This window comes from Solanum dulcamara, chromosome 11, assembly GCF_947179165.1.
Source record: "Solanum dulcamara chromosome 11, daSolDulc1.2, whole genome shotgun sequence".
NCBI classification, from domain to species: domain Eukaryota; kingdom Viridiplantae; phylum Streptophyta; class Magnoliopsida; order Solanales; family Solanaceae; genus Solanum; species Solanum dulcamara.
The window spans coordinates 44,225,929-44,241,114 of record NC_077247.1 but is presented as its reverse complement, the minus strand read 5'-3'; the positions used below and the strand labels follow the sequence as shown (position 1 = coordinate 44,241,114).

At 36.0% G+C, this 15,186-nt stretch overlaps 1 protein-coding gene across 1 annotated transcript; it reads left to right on the top strand.

The window, feature by feature from the left end:
- Positions 1-3,288: 3,288 nt before the first annotated feature.
- LOC129872277 (protein PLASTID TRANSCRIPTIONALLY ACTIVE 12, chloroplastic) lies at positions 3,289-14,984 on the top strand. The gene is made up of 11 exons (XM_055947201.1): positions 3,289-3,400; positions 3,489-3,556; positions 4,535-5,203; positions 5,514-5,626; positions 6,545-6,804; positions 7,186-7,307; positions 8,647-8,715; positions 10,152-10,205; positions 10,360-10,458; positions 13,254-13,376; positions 14,573-14,984. The coding sequence occupies exons 1-10, from the start codon at positions 3,367-3,369 to the stop codon at positions 13,347-13,349; spliced, it is 1,584 nt and encodes a 527-aa protein (XP_055803176.1). The 5' UTR covers positions 3,289-3,366; the 3' UTR covers positions 13,350-13,376; positions 14,573-14,984.
- Positions 14,985-15,186: the final 202 nt, after the last annotated feature.

Below are 15,186 nucleotides of genomic sequence, written 5' to 3'. Positions count from 1 at the left end.
TTTGTCATAATTAATATTTGGTCATGAGCCAAATATAGCCCATCTTCGAATTTTTGGTTGTGAGGTATACGTGTCTGTAACACCACTACAACGTACAACGATGGGCCCTCAACGAAGGTTGGGCATATATGTTGGGTTTGACTCACCCTCCATAATTTGCTACATTGAACCATTGACAGGAGAGTTATTTACTGCTCGATTTGCAGATTGTCAATTTAATGAAACAACTTTTCCACAATTAGGGAGAGAGAGAAAAAACCCGAAAGAGAAATTGCGTGAAAAATTTCAGCACTATTTCATTTTGATCGACGTACCCTCACATGTGAGCAGAAGGTCCAGAAGATCATGCCAGATGCATTTACTGATTTGCAACTATAACTAAGTCACATATCCCTGCAGTGAATGTGTCTATCCGAATTAATGTCCCAAAATGACCATCTACTAGTATCGTAGCTTCTAAATTTCAAACACGCTTTAAGTGTGGTAGACCATTGGGTTCAAAGGATAAAAATCCTAAACAGAGAAGTGTGAGGAATAACAAAAATGATACTACAAAAGAGCCTCCTGAAAAAGGACAAAATTTGAGTAATCCTGATATTCCTGAAGAAATCAGTGAACCCGAGACTCAAGTGAATGAAGAACTTTTAATAAGTTCTACCAGTGATGAGATAAAGTTAGATCGATCAAAAATTACGGTGGATAATATTTTTGCATATAATGTTGCAATTAACCTCATTCAGGATAGTGAAAGTCTTGAGCCTAAATCCGTCAAAAAAAAATCGACGTAGATGTGATTGGTCAGAATGGCAAAAGGCAATTCAATCAGAATTAGACTCACTTGCTAAATGTGAGATTTTTGGACATGTAATCCAAACCCCTGAAGGTGTAAAACCAGTTGGCTATAAATGGTTTTTTGTGCGAAAACAAAATGAGAGAAATGAAATTGTAAGATAGAAGGCATGCCTTGTTGCACAAGAATTCTCTCAAAAACCCGGGGTCAACTATGAAGAAATATATTCACCTGTTATGGATGGAATAACTTTTTGATATCTCATCAGTTTAGCTGCACATAAAAATCTTGAAATATATTTAATAGATGTAGTTACAGCTTACCTTTATGGTTCACTTGATAATGAAATTTACATGAAAATCCAGAAGGATTAAAATTGCCTGAAGCATGTACTAAGTCTCGGGAGATATACTCAATGAAACTGCAAAGATCATTATATGGTCTGAAACAATTAGGACGTATGTGGTATAATCGCCTTAGTGAGTACTTGATAAATGAAGGTTATATAAATGATGTCATTTGTTCATGTGTTTTTATTAAGAAAATAGAATCAAAGTTTGTTATACTCGCCGTTTATGTTGATGACATAAATCTCATTGGAACCCCTGAAGAGGTCCAAAAGGTAGTGAATATCTAAAGAAAGAATTTGAGATGAAAGACCTTCTAAAGACAAAACCTTGTCTAGGTCTGCAAATTAAATATTTAGCAGACAGGGTCTTTGTCCACCAATCTGCCTACACTGAGAAAATCTTAAAATAATTTTACATGGATAAAGCACATCCATTAAGTACTCCAATGGTTGTTTGTTCACTTGAAGTGGATAAAGATCAATTTTGACCTCCAGAAGAGAATGAAGAACTTCTTGGTTCTGAAGTACCATATCTCAGTTCTATTGGTGCACTTATGTATTTTGCTAACGCAATCAGACCTGATATAACATTTTCTGTTAATTTGCTGGCAAGGTATAGTTCATCCCCAACGTGAAAGCATTGGAACGGTATCAAGCATATTTTGCAATACCTAAAGGATACTATTGATATGAGTTTATTTTACACTAACAAAGGTTGTGTAGACCTTATTGATTATGCAGATGTAGGTTATTTATCAGACCCACATAAAGCTCGATCGCAAATAGGCTATCTATTTACACACAGAGGAACTGCTATATCATGGCGATCTACAAAGCAGTTTATTGTTGTTATTTCTTCAAATCATGCTGAAATAATAGCAATTCATGAAGCAAGTAGAGAATGTGTGGGGTTGAGATCGATGATACAATTCATCAAAGAAAGATGTGGCCTGAAAAATGATGTCAAAGTACCCACAATTATATTCGAAGACAATGTCGCGTGCATAGCTCAATTGAAAGATGGCTTCATAAAAGGAGACAATGTCGCCTGAAAAATGATGTCAAAGTACTCACAGTTATTCTTCACACATGATCTCCAAAAGAATGGTGATATTAATGTACAATAGGTTCGTTCAAGTGATAATCTTGCAGATTTATTCACAAAGGCATTACCAACATCAACTTTTGAGAAGCTAAGATATAAGGTTGGAATATGTCGTCTCCAAAATATCAAATGAAGTTTTTATCAGAGGGAGTAAAATACGCGTTGTACTCTTTTTTCCTTAACCAAGTTTTTATCCCATTGGGTTTTCCTGGTAAGGTTTTTAATGAGGCAGCACTTAAGGCGTATTACCAGATGTGTGTATTTTTTTTCCTTCACTAGGCTTTTTCCCACTGGGTTTTTACTAGTAAGGTTTTAACGAGGCACAACATCTATAGATATTGAAAATGACTATATATATATGTTTGTTCTTTCACCAGATTTTTGTTTATATGGACATCCAAGGGGAGTATTATGATATAATATAATAAGTGGATGTCATTTCCCACTAGTTTTCTCTTCTTTTTTTGGCTATAAAATGCCATACTTTGGCAATGAAAAATAGATACGAATTCTGATCTCTCTTTCTCATCTGCTCCTTTCTATTTTCTCTTACTCTCTCCTCCTTATTTTGCTAAGTTAGTTTATTTTATAACAAATCTAATTAAATAAAACTAAATTCTCTATACACGACACTTTTGATTATCTCCATCAAAATAATTAAAAATTCTAATAAAGAAAACCTAAAAAATTCTAAAGATAATTAAAGAACAAAGTCTATTACGGACACGATAGTTTTGATTTTGTCAACAAATTATTATTACTATTATTAGCTACTTGATAGATATTATATTATTTGATATGCTCAAAAGAAGTACATCAAAAAACACATTCCATTCATACCAAATATAATTAGGACTTCCTATAAAATAATTTTAATACAGATATTTTAATAAATAAAATTTTATTTAATTTTAAACTTCTAAAAATTAAAAGAAAGGAAGGGTGAAAAGCTTAATCTAAACATTTTAAAGGAAATTAAGTAAATTATCCGCGGTTCGGTTCGCACGGTGGTGAATTGTAGAAGAGCCACGTTATCCTAAAGGCTAAAGCCCCTCTTAAACCCAAGCAAAGGACAAAGGATAAGAGTTAATTTATAGCATTTTTGAGTCGCCAATTTCAGCAATGGCTTCTGTATTGTCTACTTCCTTGTATCAAGGTACACTTTTACTCGGTGGACCTTTGATTTTTGAATTTTTGATTCCTTCTTTGCTTTGTAAAATTGTTTTTTTTGTTGTTATTTGCAGATAGAGGACTGAGAATTGTAGCCTCTACAGATGGATTTGTGCCTGGCATTTGTTGCCCATATCGGAAGGTTATATATTATTTTATTTTTTTTACATTTGTCTTTAGGTATTCAAACTCGAAGACATCTTCGTTATGTGCTAGATGATAGGTAAATGGAGCAGTTTACAAAATTGTTCATCTCTACGAGTTCAAAATTGTTGTTTTTGGGTTTATATGTGACTTTTGCATCTTTAAGAGGAATGAATGGTCAGGTTTGGGGAGTGGTTTGGATGCTGAATTTCAAGGGTGAGCTATTAGGATAAAGACAGCTTTGATGTGAAACCGTCCCCTTGAGATTGGGTGAAAGATTTGCACTAAGGTCTAGAAGAGATTAAAATGGTTTATATATTCACTTATATTCAATAGATACAGGGATATTCCCAGGGGTTTGATGTATCGATCCTAATGTGCAGTGGTATTATATGCCTGACAATATGGTTAACCTATTCCTGAATGTTAAGAGCTAACCATCAGGGCAAGTTGTTGGAAGGAAATGTTTTACTTCCAACGGTAAAGAGAGTTTGGTTAGATTTTAGGAGTTATTTGTAGTTTCATGATAGCGATTATGTCTGTTTTTGATATGCAGTACTATGTCTCAAATTTCCATTTTTCAATTAATCTGGCTGCTCACCTGACAGATCATTCTCTTTCTTATCCCTCCACATACGCACCTAGTTTACCTGTCTATGTTTACTTCTTCATTGCTGAACTATATATGCATCTGCATCTGCATTGCACACTAGCACATATTGCTCTCTGTGACAGTGAAATTCATATAGTAATTGGGACCACAGCAGGTTTAAATTTTTGGCGGAATTCATTCACGAATTTGCCATTCCTGTCTTATCTTATGTTTAAGCATCTCTTGTTAACATTATAAAGTACAGTCTGGCAATATGTTCGACATGCATGCTCAAAGGAAGGTTCTCTATATTGTAGCAAGGTTTCTCATCATTTTAAAAAGACTTCATTAATAGGAGAATGCATTGTGCTGGGAATCACCCAGACCTTGTTTACAGGTACTATTCCTGTTTCAATATGGCAGCTCAAATTTGTCTCCAGTAGTCCATTTCAAAAGGCTCCTTTAGCTCCTTGTATAAAGTGTGAGAATAAGGAAAAGAATCAGGGCTCCTTTGAGCAGGTGTCCGTCGAGCGTTACCCTTATCACAGTTATATGGACTCTACTTCTGGGCAACTTGAACCAGCATCTGGAGCTCGCGCTAGTATTCCTGGGCAGGAGTACTGGCCAGAAGGCACAGCTAGTCGAGTTCGGGCCGCTAGGGCTCCTGAACCAGATGGTATTTCAACTGGAACTCCATCTTATGGAAAAACTCCTGGAAGTAGAAGAAAGAAGTACAAGGCAGCTGCTTCCACTTCCCAGCCTTCAGACATCAATGTAATTTCTGATGATCCTCTGGAGACTCCAGATAATGTACCAGAAGAGCCAAAGGATCTTTCCTCAGAGTATGTCATTTATCAGCCTGAACAAGCTGAAGAGGAGCTAACAGGCTATGAGCTGGATAAAAGACATGGACGGCCACACCCATTTATTGATCCAAAGGCAAAGAAGGAAATAGAGAAGCCACTTACTAGTGAAGAACTATGGTGGAATTGGAGAAAGCCTGAAAAAGAGCAATGGTCTAGGTGGCAGAGGCGGCGCCCTGATGTTGAAACGGTCAGTACCAAAAATAAATACTACTAAGAAGCATTAATTGTTTAAGTGTGTAATCAATGTAATTTAATTGTGCTAAATCATGATTGGATGTCAATGCTGCTCATGCTAGTTGCTTGCTCGATGACACATTGTAAAATAGACAAATACAAATCTAAAGTGGATGAAATGATATCTTCAGTAGAGACGCGGTGAATATAAATAATAGATTGCTAACCACTTTCAACCTCCCATGGTTCTCGAGCAATTTTAATTTAATATCATCAGTAACATTCTGACTTAGAGATTATTATTCTTCTTTTACGTGGAATAGGTGTTTCTTAAAGCTATGGCAGAGACAGGACAAGTAAAGCTCTATGGTGAGCATCCTACATTGACAGAGACTGCACTCTATAGAGCAAGGAGACATTTATATAAGGAGGAAAGGTAGAATCAGAAACTTTTTTTTTTGATAATGTTGCATCACATGTTCTATTCTACAAGTTATAGTCTCTTCCTTTTTCCCTTGTACTGAAATGTTAAAGCATGGACCTCACTTGTTTGGTATTAAACTTATTCATAAACCTGTCGCCTGTCATGAATGCATATCATAAACTATAGGCTACAAGGAAACTTGCAAAGAAAGGACAGGCAAATTGAGTGAAAGTACTAAATAAGCAAATTCCATTGCCTTAATGTCTTATTATGTGCTTTTACACTGTTGTATTAATTTATCTTGGGAAGCTTATTATTGTTATTACAAAGAGTCAAGCAACAAGTCATTGTTCCTTCTCTTTTATCATATTGGTTATGTATATTATAAATAGCATTAATGTAAATCAATTGTCAAACCTTAGTTAGATTGATGATCAACTCCATGTCCTTTCTCTTACTTTTTGCCTTTATCTAGTGCTTTCAAAAGCTATTGGTTCTGCAAGCTCTCTGAAGCTGATTTTTGATGGAAAGTCAAGTCTTGACTTCCATTTTGTTTTTGTTTATTTTTACCTTTAGTGGTGTGGGGGCACCTTGCACGCATCTCAACTACTGCTGCCCTACCTATCCAGCCTAAATGCACATGTTGCCTAAGTAATCTTGTCCACTAAGGTTAGAACGGATGGGATCACACCAAGTGTGTGGTTAGGATTTGAACTTGGGATCTCCATGTTGTTACTCCCATGCCTTAACCATTAGGTCATTGCTTTGGAGACCCATTTTGATTTTATATTTTCTGAAACTTGTCCCTTGTGTTCCCTAATTGACAGATCTTTGAGTTGCTAAATGACTTGGCAATCTAGTTTGTAAGTTCAAGATGAACCAGAATACTCTTTCTATTTGGAACTAATAACTAATAAGTGGGCAATGCAGGCTGCAGGCTGAAAAAGAAAAAATGGAAAAGATTGGTCCTATTGCATACTACTCAGAGTGGGTCAAAGCTTGGAAGAGAGATACTTCTCGAGATGCCATTCAAAAGCATTTTGAAGAGACTGGTGAAGATGAGAACACTCAACTCATCGAAATGTTCTGCCATCAAACAGATCGTGAATACCGCATAATGATGGGAACTGATATGCGTATTCCTCGTGATCCGTTGGCCATGAGAATGCGGGAGGATCAAATAAAACAAAGTATCTCCCTTCATTCTGGCTGAACTATACTTTCTAACTTTTCCTGCTTTTTCTTGTGACTTGCAAGTATCCGTGTATGCAGCTGGTTTAGAAGTGAAGATGATTAGAAGTTGGGTGACTGATTTATTTTTGGGTAGTTATAGGGATATTCTGCTTGATTATTTCAGGAAATTACCATTAAAAGTGTTTTCAAATTATATTTTTGAACAAAAAATTCGAACATAGCCTGAAATGGTTGAGGTACAAGAAGTACCTCTCTCTTTATCCTGTCTGATCAGAATGATTGGAATTATAAGTATTTTGTTCTGATTTGTTTGGGTTTTCTTTTTCCATTGTTGACTGAAAATCAACAATTGGCTATTTCCTTTTCTTTTTGTTCAGTTTGGGGTGGAGATCCAGTTTACCCAACCATTAATTACATTCAGGACCCAGATGAAGTGATTGATTTCAGGGGTCCAGACTTCCATGAACCAACACCAAATATGTTGGCCTATCTGAAAGAGGTTTGGTTAAGCAACTTGCTATTCAGTACCCTATACGGTGTTCCTGCCTGGTTAACTTTATTGACATTATTTCTGACCTTCCTTTTCCCATATGCACTTCATATTAATTGCTGAGTGCTGTCACATGCCGTGTTTATTATCAAAAGCTATAGAATTAGTGATGGATTTCATGTTAAAGCAAATGGAAATGGAAATACTTGTGCTAAATTCTGTTCATGCTCTTTGCCTCCATATGAGATGTTGCATTATTTACTTTGTAAAGATACTGAAGCTCAAATCTCTCAAATAGCTGGATAGATATTGACTAATGTTTCCAGTAAACTTGATGCATATCCTAAACCAATTAGAATCAACGCGGATTTAGCATGGATACAATGGAAGCAAAGGATCTATGTAGGTGATACTTACTTGTTGATGTTGGGATTCGTTGTTGTGCCACTTACATGAGATCCGATGTTTATTCTAATGAGAGATTTATAAATCCTTTAGAGCTAAGAATGAGACATTGGCTGGTATTAGAGAATCCTTAAACTTGCGTTAAAAGATGAGACAATGGATCCATATATAATGGAATAAATGCAAATGAATTTATAAATGATGACGGTTTTCGGGCCAGTTTGTGCGCATATCAACTAATTCACGAGCAGCCTGCTACAACCATCAAGTTTAGGGAAGATGGGCTCACACTGAATGTTGTAGTTAGAATCTCGAAGTTGTTATTTCTATACGTCAACTGCTTAGCCATCCCCTCGGGGACATATAGTGGATTCATTGAGCTGATTCCAACTAAGTTGGTATCAAGGCTTAGTTGATTAATTGAGACTTAAGGGATATGCAATTTGTCATTTTTTTATGAGCAAACACTAGATGTGTATAGCTAATGTGGTATATGAATAACATCTCTTCTAAATGTGTTATTTTTACTTTTGGAGCTCAGGAAAATTCTAAATTTAGGCAAAAGGTCTAGTAGATTATGATCGATGATTGTGAAGGTAAGTCAAAGAAAATTGAGATGGAAGTGTCAGTTTTTTCGAGCCAAATGTTGCTGATAGTTCCACTTTATGAAGATTCGACTTTACTGAGCTCTATTAATGTGATGAATCTAATCAAAAGAATTCTAGTTTAGGTTTGCTGATGGGAGATGATAACTGTCTGTATGGTACATAAGTTGGAGCATACTTCTTTAGCTGTCATGATAACTCAAATAAACAAAAAGCTACAAGTATAGTTGTTATTAGCTGTGTGTAGAGTTGATATACCTGTTTTAGTGATTTATGTTTTATTAACCTATCATTTACTGATTTATATTCCGGGTTCTGTCGGAATATTTTGTTATCAGCATGGCAAAGTAATATCAAGAGAGGAGCTAGAGAAAATTCTGGCCAAAGAGAAGACGGAAGATATTGAGGTAATAACTTTTCGTAGGGCATTTACAATACTTTTTTTCATTCTCTGAGTTTTATGTTAAAGGTATTATTCCTTGCATTTGCATATGTTGTTTTATTGCATTGCTGCAAATGAATTGGTATACAGTAAAAAGCTTCAATTGAGTTGTTTATCTATTGATGGTTTCTAGAATTTACTTTTTAAGGAGAGAAAGAAATGATAGATGTAAATGATGTTAAAGCAGTGATAGAATTCATAGATTCTCTTTAAGAATAGATAGGGATACACTCTCTGGGTTGCCTGTAAATATTTTTTATTGCACCTTCTTGGTGTGATATCTTATAGTACACCTATACCTCTCGAAAGAATTTACTTTTTAGGGTCTACAAGCAAAACTACTCTAGATCCCACACATAAATATGTTGCAGTTAGCTTGCACATAAAATGGAGGCTCGCCTCCGGTGTGTTATGTGACAAGAAGGTGCCACCACAATTTAAGGGCAAGTTCTACAAAGTGGTGGTTAGACCAGCTATGTTATATGGGGCGGAGTGTTGGCCAGTTAAGGTCTCCCACGTGCAAAAGATGAAAGTTGCCGAGATGAGAATGTTGAGATGGATGTGTGGGCATACCAGGAGCGACAGAATTAGAAATGAGGCTATTCGAGACAAGGTAGGAGTGGCCCCGGTGGAAGACAAGATGCGTGAAACGCGACTGAGATGGTTTGGGCATGTGAAGAGGAGAGTCCCAGAGGCACCAGTGCGGAGATGTGAGAGGCTGGCCATGAATGGTTTCAGAAGAGGTAGGGGTAGGCCGAAGAAATATTGGGGGAGAGGTGATCAGACAGGACATGGCGCATTTACGACTTACCGAGGACATGACCTTAGATAGGAGGGTGTGGAGGACACACATCAGGATAGAAGGCTAGTACATAGTGGCATTATTCCCCCTTATCCGTAGGCGTATTAACGCACTATGATTTCTTGTACTCTGATTTATGTTATTTATGTTATGTATGTTATGTTATCTTATGTTATTTATGTTATTATTTAACGATATCTACTGTTTTTTTGGTGCTTTGATTATACTATTGTTTGGAACTCTTCCGTTATCTACTTTCCTACTTTTAATATTCTTGTCTGACCTTTTTTCCTATGCTTCTATTGAGCCGAGGGTCTTTCGGAAACAGCCGTCCTACATTGGTAGGAGTCAGGTCTGCGTACACTTTACCCTCCCCAGACCCCACGATGTGGGATTTCACTGGGTTGTTGTTGTTGTTAGCTTGCACATAAAATCGAAAATATTTAACTCTAGCATACTGTCGTCTACTTCATTCTTCACTCTTTTCATATGTATCAAATAATTTTACAATCATCAACAATCAGATTGCTTGCTATTAGTAGTCCCAGTCTCCTTTTCTTTGAATCTATGCAGTAAAAGTACTTTCTTCTCTGCAACAGGTGGCAGAAATTGATGAAGCTATGGCAAGAGCTGTTGACATTGGTGAAAATGATGTGAGATCATTCTTATTCTTACTTTGTTTTAATTTTGATGTTTTATGAACTTTGTTTTGCTTCATCCTGAACTTTTCTAAATTTTCTAATTTTCTCCGTTGGCCTTGTATGTTAATCATTAGTTTATGTTAAGTAACTTCTCTTGGTGGTTCAGGATGAAGAAGGAAGTGAGGCTGAAGGTGAAGAGGAGGATGAGAAAATTACACGCAACTGGAGTGTTTTGAAAAGTAATCCCGAGCTTAGCAAATCAAAGGTGACTTCCTTTCTATGGATCATCGATTTATTTGGTTTCATTTCTGATCCTATGGATCAATTTGTTGACACCACTGAAAGGGTGGTTGATTTTGTTATATACTGCTATGCTATATATTTGCTTAACAATCTAGTTTTCCTTCATGTCTGGACTTACCAAAAAACTGTCGTTTTTTCGTGCTCTATGTCCTTTGATACATGGTTTGTAGTAGGGGTGGCAAAATCAGCCCAAATAATCATTGACCCGCTCAACCCATTTATGTTTGGTGGGTTAATGACCTGCTTATTTTATTAACTGGGCTCATTTTGACCTGCTTAGTTCAGCCCATTTTAAAACTGGGTTGATATGCAGCTCAAATTGACCCATGAGAAATATTGTGTAAATATTTTTAAAAAGACATCTTCTATATATGTTTTTTAAAGTCATTAGATAAGGAAAAAAGTTTTATTAAGTACTCAAACAAATTATAAGAAAACAAATTTTGAATTTAAAACTTAGAAACCATTGAGCATGTTGGGCTATAACCCGATTTTTAGCTCATTTCAGCCCAATCCGTTTCAGTCCAAATAACATTTAAGCGGGTCAATGACCTGTCTATTTATTAACTCAACCCATTTTAACATTCTCAAAGTCAACCCAACCCACCCATTTGACTTTCCTATTTTGTAGCAAATCATTCCCCTAAGGAAATTTCCCTGTGTGCTTAGAGATAATGGAATACAAATTTTATACAATAGAATGAACCACTCCTTCAGACCCACCTCCCTCTAGAACAAAAGAAAATGATGCTTGCTGTATTGAATGGTAAGAAAATTGAGGGGAAATATGGAGCAATTGCTTGTATTGGTAATGCCAAAATAGAACCTGCCCACATTCTCCTCCAGAACTCTAATCAAATTCTTTCCGTATCAAAAGTTGTATATTTTTTAAGTTAGGCCATGTTTCACTTATTAGCATAGACACAAATTTCCAACTTCTCTTGTTCCAGAGTCACTTCAATTCATCTCCTTTCACTCTTAACATACTCCTTAATATGTCTTCCATACTCAATTCACATTATTGAATCATTTTCAAACATAATTGGCATCCAATAATCAATATATGTGCACTTTTCTAAAGGCCAATACCATATGCTAGACATAGAAATAAACCGACACCCAGGGCGGGGCATTATGTCTGCATAATTCAAATGGATTATTCTAGGCAATAAAAGGTTGTGGATTCTGAACAGATAGGAGATAACAAATACACGACAGCTTCATAAAGGCACTGTACTTATTAAAAATGAGAGATTATAGAATCTCTGTGTTTGCAGATCATCTAAGTTACTTGCAGGGCATTTCTCAATGAGAAGGATGTACGAGTTCACTATCTTCTATTTTTTCATTCTTAATGTTCATCAAGAATTCATTTTCTAGGCTGCTAAGGGAATGGTTTTACTTTGATGAACCATTGGCATCAAGTGAACTTAGACACATTTTATCTTTGACAAAATTCTCCATATACTCATTCTGTGAGAAACATTTGAAATAAATCGAACTGACATATTTCTTGTGATCTGTATCAATATGCACAAATAAAATGGTTATGAAGAATTTGCTTTCCATCTGCACATTATGGATGTTTAATGTGCATACAAATAACTTATCAAAACAAATAATATGTGCATGCAAATACTCTCAAATTTATGTTGATTTTCATACTGAGAATGAGAGATGTTAAGAAAGGAGAAGGAGCTGCTCCTTAAAAAAAATTAAAAGATGATAAGAATGTACATTATGTTGTGATTTGCATTTTGATATAGGAAAGTCGAAGCAAGACAGCTGCACTCTCCGAAATCCCTTCTCCCACTAATTTTTTAATTATATGGATATACTTTGTGTAAGTACTATTCACAGTAAGAAAGAGGTAGATAACTTTTATATTTACCAACTAGAGTCTTGAGTACAAATTCACTGATATGCAAACTCACTGTTGGGATCTAGACTAATAAAAACTTCAGAAGGTGGGTTTTCCACACTCAGGATTTTATTCAGATTCCAGTTCTAAAATTGCTTGGCCATTGATGGTGCCTTTATTTCTTTTGAGTGATTATTTTGAGTCTAAAAGAATAGTTCAAAAACACAAAACAAGCAGGTTTCTTATTCCACAGTAAGAAAGGGATAGATAACTTTTATATTTGCCAACTAGAGTCTAGAGGACAAATTCACTGATCTACAAATTCACTACTCGTCTCAAGACTCAAAGATTTATTCATGTTCCGCTTCTAAAATTGCTTGACCGTTGATGGTGCCTTCATTTCTTTTGAGTGATTATCTTGAATCTGAAAAAACAGTTTAGAAACACAAAACAAGCAGGTTTCTTTTAAGCTCACATCTTTGTTTCAGGGCACGGTCGTTTCCTCACTAATATGTTAAGAAAAAAGTGTCTAACTATTGATTAACTTGCTTGGTCAACTTGTCTTGTCTAGATCACGAGTCAATAGCCATTTGTATCTTTACAATCAATCCAATGGCAAAATTATGACCAAAGGAGGTTCGTATTGTGGTCTACAAGGTGCTTCAGAATATGTTTCAATCCCTAATGCCGTTCAAACTGACGAACTGCCATAGAGCAGCAAGCTGTTCTTTTTATCTTTCTCACTTCTTTATCCATCCCCCCTCCTTTTTTGTTCTCTTTGAAATTCATGAAGAAATAAATAAAAAAATTGTGATGGAAGTTCAACCCGATTGTCTTCTTCTTAATGTAATTTATATTTGGAGCTTCACAACAGCATGCACTTCACGACCTTGCAGGGTAAACCCAAAAAGAAAGGCATGTCTCTGGAGGAAGCTGTAGACGATTCTGAAAATTTAACAGACTTTCTTATGGACTTTGATGAGGATGAGTGAGGCTGGTGGATGCCCCAGGCTATCAAGGTGAGCTCATTCGTATGGAAAGTGGAAACAGGGATGATTTTGATGTAAACTTCTTTATGTGAAATGCATGTGTGTTCTTTGCACGTACTGTATATACATTCAAATAACCTTTGATGAGGCATCGCGCAAAAAAAAAATCATTGTAAAATCCCATAACTTGTAATGCGACTTTGCAACAAGAACACCTCTTGAACTCTGTACTTTCAGACAATCTTATGATTTGACCTGATTATTGGCCATTCACGCCATCTGAATTAACGAAAATAAGTTTGTAAGCCAATTTTTTTCCATGTTGATGCATCAAATTCTAGACTACCTGAGCGAACTATGATCATATATACATCATGAGTATGCAAGAAACCGTCAGCCTTTGATTTCAGGCGCAAATTTATTCAGGAGCTTGAACATTCTAGCAGTAATCCAGCATTCCAAATTTTATAATGTGATCTATAAGGTAATTCTCTGTGATCCAGATGCCTTTAGCAGAAAATTTTGGCTGAGGAATAGACGGATTTGCTTTACTTGCTCAATAATGCTAAGAGACCAGCTTGCTCAAGGTTGAGGGATTTGTGACAGGCCACAGGTTCGAGCCCTGCGAACTAACCTGGTTCTTAAGTGGAAAAGGGTTGAGGAACAGACCCATTCTCACGAGTTTCGAAGGTTATGGTTGGTCCTAAGGGTTGGCCCCAGACAGATTTCTGAGATTATAAAATAGTGCTAGGAGACCAGCTAGAAAATAGTACCATGCTGAATAGCTACCTTGCATCTAGTTTTCTGTGTAGTATTGTCCTTGTATCATTCATTATCCATCTCATTTGTTTGGTTTTTTCTGGTAAAGGGAATACCCAGGGTTCCTTATCAAGCATCTTTTGATTCTTTATTGTTCCCCTATCTCCATCAAGAGACATTATACTCATCATTTTATTGTTCCTCTGTTCTTGATTTCTTTCTGGACTCAAGCTTTCCTTTCCTTTCTGTTGGGCTATTCTAGAAGAGCTATATATCCTGTTTCAGTGTGATATTGGAGAAGTGAAATTCAGTGTAATTTAAGCAATTTTTTTCTTTTAGCCCTTGTGTGCCAGTCAGGATCATGAGGAGTTGATTTAGAGTTAAGTTGCAGATTTTTAGTTGTTACTTTTTTGCAAGATGGTCCAAGTTGTTTTATCAATGATAGAGAATTTGTTTCTACCTTGCAGGGTAAGCAAATTATTTTCGTCCCCATCAACGAAGATCTGTTGATTCCAGCAGCAGCATCTTTCCCTATGATGAAGTCGATGAACATATATTGGATGATTGATAAGATCTGGCAACAAAGCGAACTAACTGCAAAACAGTTGTTGTTGATGCCGCTGTGACAGTAAAAGCAGCATCTGCTGAAGATCTTCACCCCAAAAGAGTAGATGTTTTTATAGAAAGGTTTGGGTATGTTTTTTTGAGTGTATTTGGATTATCCTGTAAAGCAAATGAAAAATGGAGAATGCTAGTGAGCAGTGTAGTAGCTTGTATCCAGCAGACAGAATATCCACAACTTTGGAGCTACTGTTGGTATATTAACCAGAAATTAGAAGCAGATATTATCAAATATTTAATATTAACTCCAGTGTCTTGTATTTGTTTCAAGTTGAACAATGGAGTATTTTTGGTACTTACGTTTCACGGGTGTAGTTAGTAGCTTTTAAACTACCTTCCGGATAGTGAATTCCAAAAAAATAAAAGTTCTATGTTCGCGTTTAATTGAGTATTTAACAGTTAATTTCATGGGGAAATTGCTTGTTTCATAAAGAAGGGAAAGCAATTTCAAAGAGTAACA